Below are 13132 nucleotides of genomic sequence, written 5' to 3'. Positions count from 1 at the left end.
TACCACATGCGTTACAAGAAATACACCCTAATAAAAAAAAATAAAAGATCCTACCTATCCGGGTGTCTACGCCTCAGGTGTGATTTGAGCCCCTCCTTAGTTGTGACTTTATGGTCACACAGGTCGCAGATATAGGGAGGAGGCATCTGAAAATAATTTTCCAGTCATGGCTCAATCTTTTCTTTAAAAATAAATAAAAAAACATGAATATGGACATAGTTAATATAACAAAAATTACGCCATCTTAAGTTTTAATACAATCTAAATTAAACACAATCAGGGATGAGCACGTTAAAACTTAAAACTCTTCAATCCATAAGGGACGACTTAGCCCATGCGCGGGCACCATGTTTCTTACACTCGTTTTTAGTCTAAAATTTGTTAAAATGTTTGAATTTTTTCTATTTCGAATTGGCGGATATCTGATGGATATCAATCGGATATCCAATGGTGGATGATGAACATTATTTTTTTGCTCTTTTTATCCCTGTCCGAGGACCGGAGGACCGGGAAGGGCGCGCACTGCACTAGCACGAATGCTGAATTCCGATTGCAAATATTACCGCGAACGGATAACATGGGCGCACCAGGCCGCACATTTCAGGGACCCAGCCCACTCAAGGGCCACTTGCCTCCGCAGTCCGCACCGAGGACATTTTTTGAAACGCTAGACATTCGTCCCGTGAAGCCAAATCACGCATGCTGGAAAGGTGCAAAGCAGCCCGTTGAGCAATTTGAGCATTTCGAGTCACGAAACTAACCACTTTTGGCCATCTCTGACATTGGGTAGCCAGTATTAGATCTCCCAACTGCTTAAATACCTCTTATTGCTTTGACACTCCTGAGAGTGCCGCTGAACAATGCGAGCCAACGGGCTGGTTATGTGCAAAAATAGTCGATTTGGCAAAGATATAAGATATAATCGATTATTATAGTCGGAAATTCAGAGGCAAATAATCGGTTTTATAATCGGTTTCAAGTCAAATAATCTACCAAATAATCGGTTTCATATGTGGTTTCCTGTTCTATATAGGCGATGAATTATACATTTTTTTATTGGAAAATCAAAAGAAGTTCGTTTAGGATATTAAAATGTGTAACATTTTGCCGGAAACAATTTAAATTTTTTTATCAATATTAGCTCTTGTGGAATGTTTTGATCGTGTTCAAGTATTTTTAGACAGTTAAAATTTAATTAAAGTCACAGTTATAGGTCAAAATACTTAAAAAATAATTGTTTGAGTGAAAAAGTTTTAGTAGAACTTACAGGTAACAGTCCGCAGAAGATTAAAAATATTTTTGCATTGTTGGCTTTAGCAAGTTGTTCATTTTGTTAATTGTTTTTGGAAGTAAGCAACTTCTACAATGAGAGCAATCGTCCTGGTCGCGGCAAAATTGCGCAACTTTCAACAACCAAACACGAATTTGCTTGTTGCAATAAAAGGTCAACAATCAATTCGACAATGAAAATTTGGGTGTTCGTTGAACGTTGCGCAATTTTGCCGGGACCAGGACGCAATAATGAAATCAGATCTGTCAACTAATTAAAGTTCAGATATTGCCTAACTGCTTGACAAATTATAAAGTTTGTCAAAGAGTTTTTCACTTGATGTGATCCCTTTCGTCACGATCTGTCCATAATGGTATGTGATTTATGATCTTAATTTCTCTTCTGGTGAAATAATTTATGATTTCAAATCAAGATAGTGATTAGACTGGCAAAATGACTGATTAATAGCCGATTTTCTCGCGAATTTGGAAAATTTAAGCTTTTCTAAAATTTCGGGTAAATTTAAAAATAATTAGTTCTTGCTGTAGGGCTATACTTTAAGGAACAACAACTTTCTGCAACTAAACCTCATGCAATCCTTTCAAATTATTTAATTTTAATTCAATTTTTTAATTTATTTTTTATTTCCTTTATTTGTATTACACAGCGGCACAAAAATCGAAGCTTCTCCATTTCTGTGTGCGCATTTGCATAGAGTTTTAAACAAAATGTTATAATAACAATAAATAGAAGAAACATAGTGTAAACATTTCGTTATATTTGTGTCGCAAGTGAGTGTCCGTGTTTCGCTACATTTGGTGATCTGAAATCGAGATGTTCATCACATTACATACTGATTACATTGGAAATCAATCATTGCTCACGTAAATTATTGTTAAAAGATAAAAAACCATCAATGTTAAAATTTGAGCTATAGAAGAAATAAATACTGCATATTTAAATGATTCTTTGTTTAAAAATTATCTGTTTTTTAAGATTCCTTTAAAAAATTGGCTTTGGCAACCTCTCTGATGCTTAAAACACTGTTGCACGTTCGCGGATTGCGTGGTTTTCGACAAAATATAGTGGAAAATAACCCCTTTTTAAGAAATCAGACAATAATCGCTTTTTTATGGGAGATAATCGAAAAATAGTCGGTTATTTGGATGAAATAATCGAAAATAATCGATTTCTAAAATCTGTCAAAATGCTTAAAAATTGATGATTCGTACTCATTTGATAGTCCCAACATCATAGAGGAAAAAGAAAAAATAATCGATAATCGGTTTTGCACATTCCTACGTATGATATGTAGAAAAACCCCAATATTTTTATTTTAAATTGAAGATATATTGACGCTCTCACATTTTATCAGCTGATATTGTAAACATCAAACTTATAAATTTAAGTTAAAAAAGGCACAATTAAATCATGTTTTATTTCAGCCATTTTTGATCATCTGGAAATATGTATCAACGTTGATATATAAAATTCTGATATTTTATCGCTGATATATCAGTGATATTTCAAATATCTTAACAAATATCGATAATTTATATTGTGTTTTTCATCAATAGTCCCAACCCCTCCCAATGGAAAAAGTGACCCCTCCCAATGGAAAAAGTGACCCCTCCCAATGGAAAAAAGTGACCCCTCCCAATGGAAAAAAGTGACCCCTCCCAATGGAAAAAAGTGACCCCTCCCAATGGAAAAAAGTGACCCCTCCCAATGGAAAAAAGTGACCCCTCCCAATGGAAAAAAGTGACCCCTCCCAATGGAAAAAAGTGACCCCTCCCAATGGAAAAAAGTGACCCCTCCCAATGGAAAAAAGTGACCCCTCCCAATGGAAAAAAGTGACCCCTCCCAATGGAAAAAAGTGACCCCTCCCAATGGAAAAAAGTGACCCCTCCCTATGGAAAAAATGACCCCTCCCAATGGAAAAAAGTGACCCCTCCCTATGGAAAAAAGTGACCCCTCCCTATGGAAAAAAGTGACCCCTCCCAATGGAAAAAAGTGACCCCTCCCAATGGAAAAAAGTGACCCCTCCCAATGGAAAAAAGTGACCCCTCCCTATGGAAAAAAGTGACCCCTCCCAATGGAAAAAGTGACCCCTCCCAATGGAAAAAAGTGACCCCTCCCAATGGAAAAAAGTGACCCCTCCCAATGGAAAAAGTGACCCCTCCCAATGGAAAAAAGTGACCCCTCCCAATGGAAAAAAGTGACCCCTCCCTATGGAAAAAATGACCCCTCCCAATGGAAAAAAGTGACCCCTCCCAATGGAAAAAAGTGACCCCTCCCAATGGAAAAAGTGACCCCTCCCAATGGAAAAAAGTGACCCCTCCCAATGGAAAAAAGTGACCCCTCCCAATGGAAAAAAGTGACCCCTCCCAATGGAAAAAAGTGACCCCTCCCAATGGAAAAAAGTGACCCCTCCCTATGGAAAAAATGACCCCTCCCAATGGAAAAAAGTGACCCCTCCCTATGGAAAAAAGTGACCCCTCCCTATGGAAAAAAGTGACCCCTCCCAATGGAAAAAATGACCCCTCCCAATGGAAAAAATGACCCCTCCCAATGGAAAAAGTGACCCCTCCCTATGGAAAAAAGTGATCATTTTAACATGGGGCAAGATAGGACGGCCGAGATGCGCGAGGCGTAGGCACGTTCGTATATCTCTTCCGCGCAACTCTCTAATACAAGGACTCTAATTTGCCACGGCACAAACGATAGAGAAGGTATATTAGATACATAGATGAATATTATCTTAAATTCTGAACGCGGAGAGTATGTCTCGAGCTGTCGGGTAAATTCTTGAAATAACTGTCATACATAAATAGTCAAAAAATTGCTAGATTTATCGTGCGTTGAACTCTCTGATATTGACGATTAATTGTAAGATAAAAGTGGCGAGGGTGATTTAAATATAAGAAACGTACCATTGATTGCGGATCTTTCGGATTTTCCATCCCGGCATCTCCATTTGATGTTTAAGATTGTTGAGCATCCGCTGGCATTACTCTCTACCGCTATTACCGCAGTGTTTCACTTACAAAATAGAGCGACGTCCTCTCTGCCTCTGCTGCAGGCACGTGAATTGCACGATTGAACGATTCCACAACCTGAACCTGAAAGCTCTTTAGGGGGTTCCACTCCCACTCCCAGAATGCCTCAGCTGGAGCGTCATTATTTGGATGGTTTGGGAAGAATTGCTGTGACGTCAGCCGCGCATACATTGCTGGCACTCTACTACTCTAGCATTGACTGTTATGGGGAAAGTCGGCATTTTCGAACTTTGAACCGTTCTCAAAGAGATCAACTCTAACTTCTCATTGGCCGATGATTATGTCATTACAAAAAGGAATTCTTTCTGGTTGCTTATGCTTAGAACCAAACGGTGGGAAACACAAACAAACGATGCTCCTATGCCGAGTTACAGTAATACGAACAAGGCCACGCTATATACGCGGATAAAACAATTAATCTATAATTGCCGAAATTGATCTATGACCCCCATTAAATGAGATATCATTAGAAAGGGCCGGAAAAATGCTTTTCAGTGGTGCGTGAGTCTTAGACATTGGGTCAATTGCTTTTGATAAAATCGCTCCCGAACGTAGAGCTAGACTGGCAGCTAGTGATGCAAAAGCGGTAGAAATATATGTTTTTAAAGGGTAACAATGCGGAATTATGACTTAAACAAGATAATTTAATACATGGCCTACCATATCGCACCTAATCATAAGCAATCCAGGTCTAAAAAGAGCGCCGAGGGCCTGCTTTAGTTTCAAAGTAATCCTTATTATGGTTCTGCAGGGCTATTTTGCCCCATACATTGCCATATCCAGACAAAATAATATCAGTTTGAACATAATTGTATAAAAAAGAGGTGATTCAATATTTCTTGAGGTACTGTTCTTTTAAAAATTCCTTGAATGCACTTTGGTTTCCGTTGAGACACAAATTCGGCGGAAGATTGCTTTACATACATGCACGCGAATAAGCTGCTGTCGCGCGACGGACAGACAAGCAGAGTTCACCCTGGCTGCGCCGATATTATTTTAAAAATCAATTTGATCCGCATATATTTTATTTTAATGAAAATCTTGTTAAATAATAAATTTCTGACATCACCGTTTGAATTTTAAAAATTAGCTTGCGCGTTTCCTGAGGTCTTACACATAATGAAATGTTAATTAATTCTTCACCTATACTTTCACAAACTATTTTTCAGGGTGGCGCGTAAAAATTTCCGTGCGTGGCCTCAGGTAATTTTATTTTTTGAACAAGTTTTAGAGGTCTGGGTAAATTTAGGAATTTGCAGAAATTAAAGCCAAATACCTGCGGTTAACATGCAGGAATTTTTTTTTCGTTCCGGAGAAATAGAAATTTGGGATTTTCCAGTAGAAACTCCGATTTAACGCTGTATTTCTACGCGAAGGAAATGCCAAAAAATAAAATTAAACATCAAAAGAATGCCCATTTCATTGGCTGAGTGTGCTGGGGGGATTTTTTTAAATTTTATTATGTAATGGGTTAATTAAAGGATAGCCCCCAACATGTAACACTAGCACCAATATTATCAGGGCCAACTTTTATCAGACGGTTCAAAACTATCGTGAAAAATTACGGGTGCCAACTATTCCACATTAAACTGTGATTATTTAGCTTTTAAAACTTTTCTGGTTGAATCATTTACTCCCACAACAGTTCACATCTCATAGGGGAAAAGCATGCATTAAAGAAACGGTCTTCCAATTCTATTATGGCGCTGCTACGACTCCTCGCCTCAAGACCACAGACTCCTGAATAGCATTCATCGTTCGTGTGTCGTTCGTTCAAGAAGCAACACGTTGGTTCTTGTTTATTTTCGGCGAGCCAGAATATTTGCAACATCAGGTGAGATTATACGATTTTGAAGGATTAAACTGTTTTTCAATCAGGGAAGGAAGCCGAGAATGCTTAAACTATAGAAAATGCAGTTTAAACTCTCGATTACACAGATATTTTGGGAACATAAATTTTGTTTTGTTCTTGTTTGTAATTCCGTCATTGACGAGAGTGTGTCATCATTAATTTATAAACGGTCATTGCTCGCTACCCGCGGGACGCCCCTCCAGGCCGCCTGGTTGCTCGCGTCCGAATGTCGGTCCATTCGGACGCCCGCCGCCCTCCCTGCGGTCAACTGTCCGTCGAGGCAATTGCGCGGCACTCGCCTTCGTGGTCATCATTGGCTGAAAAATGCCAAAAAATCGCTCGCGGATGCGTTCAAAATGCGTCGGAACGGTCGGCGGCTTTGAAAAAGATGCGTAATATGGATCGGGTAACGATCTCAGGGTTGCTTGCTCTGAAAAAGGTCGTCAGAGTGGGTCAGGTGTTAAATTTTACCGAGACCTTCGTTTGAGACTTCGTGACTTAGAATCTATACACCATTGAATTTAAACAGATAAAATGCACAATCTATAGGCGCTTTTGTGCTTGTACGTGTTTTACACGTGGGGTAAAACCGTAAAAAATCAAAATTATTTTTTTTACAGGTGCGAGAATATTTAAAATCAGTTTCCAGACCAGTGCTAGGCCTTTGTGTGCGATAGCGAACAGTTAATATCACAATCTGAGACCATTTGCGGAAAAAATGGCATTTTTTCCATTCCCAAGTTATTCAATTGGCGAAGTTCATAAAATCTTGTTTTCTGAACTTCGAAGTTAAACGTTTTTACGATTTCAATTAGATCGAGTCGTAGTTGGTCTCAAAAGATTTCCTGATAAATTGCGCCGCTTTTTAAGATGTTTTTTTTATTTAAAATCGTACGAAATATTCTTCAATCGAAACATACCCACGGTGGATTGGCGCCATTTCTGGATGAAGTCGAAATTCGAATTCGTGAGAAAATAAATCAGGAAATTTTTGATCGATTGTAGCTTTTCCAAAAATCAGACATTTAATAAATACTCTAAATATTTCTCATTTCTTCGAAATATTTTTCTTTTCTTCCGGACCTCTAATTTATCTCAAGCATTTACGTTTGTCAAGACCCGAGAGAAATCTAGAAAATTACTCAAACATTTTTACCCAAATAGCTCACATTCCTCGAATTATTTTTGTCTTCCTGCCCTAAAAGATACTGAGTATTCCAGGATTTCCAAACAGCGCTGGGAAAAGTATAGAGATTCCAACTAACTGGTCCCTCAGGCTCGTCATTCTTCGCAGCGTTTATTTCGAGAAAAGACGGAGAGTTGGAAGAGTCGCGCTGCTCCCTTGGCGATTGTCTGACCAATCGGTTCTTGAATGTCAAATTAGGTGAAATGGATATTTTTCCCAGCCAAATATTGCATCGTGCGATCTTTTTTCCCGCAAAACAATATGAACGTATTTGCGAGAAATGCGCATGCGTGAGAGCTGGTTTGAGTTTTTGCAAAGACACCGCACCTGCACGAACGACTTCTTTGTCAGATCCAGCCAGCTCTCACGCATGTGCAGTTCTCTTTTGAGTAATTTTTTGTTGGAAAAATAGCAAATTAATTACCTAATTCAACCCTCGAGAATCAATTGATTTTCTCTGAAAATTCGTCAAAGACAGTCTGCTTTAAGACTTTGTTTTCCCGTTTTTCCATTACAATTCTAGAAACATAATTTGAAAATAACAATAAATTTGTAACAAAATAAATAACTCAATTCATTGCTCAAGAATTTGTAGATATATTTAATTGTAAATAAATAATTTGCTTCCAAAAACATTTATTTCCATTTAAATTCTGTAAACGCATGTTGTCAATTCAATAGCGATATATATGTATGTTAGAAATTAGAAATTTATTGTTAAAACGAATAACGAGATTGAGACTGGAAGGAATACGGGATTCGAAAACTCAGGTCAGAAGAAATATTGAGATGCAAAAAAGATTTTTTTCTTTTGTCTGATTTCTCTCGTTTTGTGCGGAGAAATGTTTGAAATGAGGGAAAATTGTTCGAGAGTTTGAAAAGCCGCATGAATTGTTCTCCTTTCAGTCATTCCCCTCTCAGCCCTTCAGTTGGATTCCTTCCCTAGAGTGCTGCGTTGGGTTTCAACTTTCCATCCCTTGTATGAAATGCCTCGTGTAAAAGGAATCCCAAGAAAAGCTATTATTTCGCGTCCACAAGAAGAAAGCAGGTAATAACTGCAGAGCTCTCTGCTTGAAATGAAATTAATCATACTTTTCGCAGTTCTCGGTCCTGGAATCAAGAGAGTGAACGAAACGAAGATGCTCTGCTTGAACCAATCCAGGAATTCCAGCAAGATTCTACAACTCAGAGAATTGGCGGCGAGGAAGATGCCAATCCTGGACCTTCATCGCAGGCGAACAATGATTTAAATTTGAAGGAAAACAACGATCGTCGAATGGAGGAATTCCAAGAGGTGGAATCACAGAGAAAATCTTCTGCTTCTACTAAAACTGGCTCAAACGGCGGTAGAAAACAATACAAAAGAGGCAAATGCTGTGAATGCAACGAGGTGTATATCAATATTTCCATGCACTCCAGGCGCAAGCACAATGGAAAGTTGGAAAAGTGCACCGCCTCTGATCGTGTTTGCAAAGATCATTTTGCCTCAGTTCAAAAGAGAATCGAGCACGAGCAACAGGAGCATTTGGAACGAAAGGAATTCCAGTGCCAGTTCTGCCATTACTCGGCAGAGCAGAATCGCAACTTAAAAAGACATGTTCTTACTATGCATTCGGAAAAGAAAATCAGATGTGGACAGAAGAAATGTGGCAAGATGTTTGCTTCAAAAGCAGATTTGAAACAGCATGTCAAGATGTGTCACACAATGGTAAAATGTCCCAAATGCGGCAGAGACATGAGCCGCTATGCACTTGTTCAGCACAAGCAGCGAATTGTTGAGTGTGCTTAATACTTTACGTGGATTGACTGAATGTTTAGTGACGCGGCTTGACGCTTAAATTATAGCGTGTATTTTAAGATTAATTTTACTCGACATGTAAATCAAAATTAAGATGAATTTTAGCTTTACAGAAGAAATGTAGTGTGAAAACAAATTAATATCAAATTTCCAGTAGAGTTTTGTACAAAATAAACTCAAACCAAGTAGATAGAAAATTTAGCAAATAAAATAACAATTAACCAAGATCAAAGTGAACTTTTATTTCTAAAGCAACAGACGTGTTTGAAAATTAATAAAAATGAAAAATTATGACTGATGCTCTCCCAACCCTTTTCAGACGGAGAATTATATACGTGTTAGTTCCCACAGGGTAAAAATATTGGAAATCACTTCGAGAACGCGCATGGAATGTCTTTTGGTTCAGGTACCTGTTCATCTTTCCCTTTTGTCCCTTTCCCAGCAATTTCTGCTGACGTCACATAAACACAAGAAATGCCAGCGCCATTTGATTGAGAGTCCGATTCTCATAAACAAATCTGGCACAAAGTTCGTGCTGCGGAAAATTGTCTGACGCCTATTTTTCCACTCAATGCTGTAAGAGTATATGCAACGTGCAGCGCTCTAATGCCTCGCAGGTTGCCAACTTGTCACTTCTCTAGGCGTTTAAAAGGATTTCTTTTTCTTTATCCAAATTCTTGGATTTTGATTTCAAATCAAGTTTTATCTGGCTCATTTAAGAAACACCACAATTATTTAGAAATATATTTTGTGCTTGCCAAACGATTTTTAGGTTTGTTAGTCGAAAAAATCTAATAAGAAATCAAATTTACACGTTCTGAAAATTGGTGTAACGAAAGAAAGCCGATAACATGGAGTTTTCGAATAAAAATTCGAGGGGCAAGAAATAGTTTCGTATTTAATTTTATTTTTCTTTTTGTGGGTTCAAACCTCCTCGACAAACAGAAGTGAGTCGTTCAAACGCGGAATTAATTGTAAATAAACCTGGGAATGAGAACGACAATCTCGGAAGCAAAAATCGCAGAGCAGGATTTTGTAGGCTCAAGATTAAATTCAGTTGAACGTTCAGAAAAATTATAGGAGCAAAATTTGTATGGCTTAAATGTTTGTTTAAATTATAAAAAATATTTTTGAGGCCCATAAAGCAGGAAGAGATATAGATTGAAGCGCAAGAAAATTGGTTAGCAATTTCACTTTAAGAAAATTCTGATGATATAACGAAGAATTTATAAATTCCAGCGGTTTGGAAATTTTATTTGCGCGAATCTTCTAATGCTCTGCGTCCAAGTGAAGCCACAGCTCGTACGCATTCGGAAATATTTTGCCGCAATAGCCGCATTTGTATCCACCGTTATCTTGAGCGTCTGTTTCAGTTCGATTCAGTTCAAATTGCGGCTCTGAAATGTTGTTTTCGACATTCGATTTGCCGCTTTGATCTTCAACCTTTTGAGCACGATCCAAACCTAGAATAAAAGGAAATAAATTCTTCTCTGGCTCTTCAAAGCGAGGTTTGACTAACTTTGCTTGCGAAGCAGATTTTCTTCGCACTGGCTGATTAATTCCCCTTCGTTTGAACTGGATGAAAGTCCCAGGCTCGCCATATCCTCAAAATCCGACGAGAAATAATCTTCAGGATCAATCCTGATGTTCTCTGATTGGGACAGTTATTCAACGAAACTAAAATATACTTTATTCCAACTACCTGGAGACTGGACACTCAAAGAGGAACTCTCCTCATCGCTGCTCGAGTTTTCAATCTTGTGCTCGATGTGTCTCGGCTGGTCTGAAATAACTGACTCCATTGTGTCCTCAGGCTGTCTAGTTGTGTTCAAAAAGTCTGTAATAAGTTTAACCACTCTGGTCAATCGCAAAGACACCATCGTCAAAAACTAAGGCAAAACGTTTTCTTTGAAATCTGGAATCGGGACTGAACCTTCTCTGCCGTTCAGCTGAAAACTCAATGAATGGAGAGGGAGAGGGACCCACTTTTCATATTTGTACTTTGGTCTTTCATTCATTTTTGTTTACAAATATGCAAATGAATAACCATTGTGTTTGTTTACTTTTAAAAATATTTATCTGATACGCAAATATTTTGTTCCAAATTAGACTAAATTCAGTAAAAGTCAAATGGATTTAGGGAATGAAATGAAATCATTTTTTCTTTCATTAAATTGTGGTTTAACTTTAAAAGTATATATGTTAAGAGCAGCGCTCTAAAGCCGCGTATTTTGCACACTTGGTAAAATTAACTATTTGAGAAACATTTGCGTCGAGGAAATCGTGTAATCAAGTTTCGGTGAATTTTAATTGCGTGTCTGAGTACATGAATATGAAAATTCAAAGTTTCTGCAGCCCGCGGAAGATGCGGTTTTTACTCATCCGCGCACGCAAGCCAAATTTATGCAAAATGTTTGAGCGTCGCGAGGGTTCTCAGGGAGAAACTGAAGGAGCTGAGGTGAGCGGCCGGAACGTCAACAATTATTCATGGCAATTCTAACTCTTACAAAATTTTAAAACATTTCAAATATACCTCCAGACAAAGTTTGAGAAACCACAAAAAAATAGAAAAAGAGATTGGGATTTCAATTTTCGTTTGACCTATACCTTTCTTAAAAATATTTGCATTTAAATATATTTGTTGCGCATTTAGTTGTGCAAAATCTAATTAAAACAATTTGATAGAAATCGCCCGCATCGAGTAATTTATTATTTTTTTTTTTTTAAAAAGTAGGTTTGTTATTTATCTCATTCGGGCTAATTAAAATCATATATCACAAGCAATATTTTATTGGATGAAAAATGGCAACACCGAAAAGCGCCATTTCATCGTTTACTGCGCTGGTGCACTGTCTCATCCCCCATCCCTAAATTTGTCCCTGCCACTGCTGTCAGCTGTCAGTGTGAAAGAGAAGCTCGGCGGGAAACACCTGTTTTTTGGAGCAGCTTTACGTTGAGAACACAAAATAAATGCTCTTGCTATTAACTTAAATATCATATCCCCATGCAGAGTTTCAATGTCAGTGAAATTTCAGTAGAAATAATTAGGATCAAATAGATACTGTCTGATTTACTATGAAGCATTACAGTTCTGTAGGTTTCTTGTTTTTTTTTGCTCTTTTTATCCCTGTCCTCTCGGACCGGGAAGGGCGCGCACTGCACTAAATTCGCCAGGTTTGCACTTGATGTCTATATTTCATGAAATTGTGATATTTTGTGGGCTTTCAACCACAGTCTCGTACAGACTAATGGGTTGACACAGACTTAATTCATCACTCTCTTCGTTCGAGTGTTGCAAAAAAAGAATTTTCTGCAGGCAGCAAACTGAACCTATTGTGGTCTACCTGATGCTTTGAATTTATTTTTTTAGTCAAATGAAAATAAACTTTGCGATTTCAAACAATTTATTAGACAATAAAGCTACAATTAAATCCGTCGATTTAGAAATTATTTGTTATTACACTTCAATTATAGCTCAAAATAATATAATTCTCCAAACCTTGCCCTTATTTATTACGACAAAATTTTAAAACCATCATCCTACCAAACGAAAGGACAATATTTATAAATTTCATTAATGCAAAACAACCTCTGCCATTTTAAAATTGCGATATTTTCGAAAGTTCAACAATTGTATGAAAAAGGGGCATAATTAAGGATTTTCTGTGCCGTGAATTGTCAGTAAATGTCTTTTCATACTTCTGCCAGTCATTGATTTTCCGCACACCTTGCACGTGTCCAGAATTTTGTTTTCCTAATGAGTGAATCTTTTATGAAGAGCCAGGAAAGACGTGGAATCGAATTTTCTTTCACACTGGTCACATTCGAATTCGCGGTCAATCAAATTGTGTTCCGCAGCCAAGTAGTTTTTCAAGTTTGCAAAATCAGTGACGCTTTTGGGACAGTGCTTCAAATTCAGTTTCTTGTGAACATGATTCAAGTGGTCTTTCAGAATTTTTTCACTTTT

The 13132-nt window shown here is 37.8% G+C and overlaps 1 protein-coding gene across 1 annotated transcript; it reads left to right on the top strand.

Annotated features, from left to right (window-relative positions):
* The first annotated feature begins 8353 nt into the window (after nt 1–8353).
* Nucleotides 8354–9156, top strand: LOC135937399 (gastrula zinc finger protein XlCGF66.1-like). The gene is made up of 2 exons (XM_065480551.1): nt 8354–8415; nt 8469–9156. Exons 1-2 carry the CDS (start codon nt 8354–8356, stop codon nt 9154–9156), a joined length of 750 nt encoding a protein of 249 aa, XP_065336623.1.
* Nucleotides 9157–13132: the final 3976 nt, after the last annotated feature.

Source organism: Cloeon dipterum, chromosome 2, assembly GCF_949628265.1.
Source record: "Cloeon dipterum chromosome 2, ieCloDipt1.1, whole genome shotgun sequence".
Lineage (NCBI taxonomy): Eukaryota > Metazoa > Arthropoda > Insecta > Ephemeroptera > Baetidae > Cloeon > Cloeon dipterum.
Note: the sequence above shows the minus strand (reverse complement) of the source record. Positions and strands in the feature narration are given on the sequence as shown.

What these genes read in the sequence shown, in the direction of transcription:
- LOC135937399 (XM_065480551.1), top strand. Translation starts at nt 8,354, where the DNA reads ATGCCTCGTGTAAAAGGAATCCCAAGAAAAGCTATTATTTCGCGTCCA. An exon ending in CGTCCACAAGAAGAAAGCAG is followed by an intron (nt 8,416 to 8,468) that starts GTAATAACTGCA and finishes TACTTTTCGCAG; the next exon opens with TTCTCGGTCCTGGAATCAAG.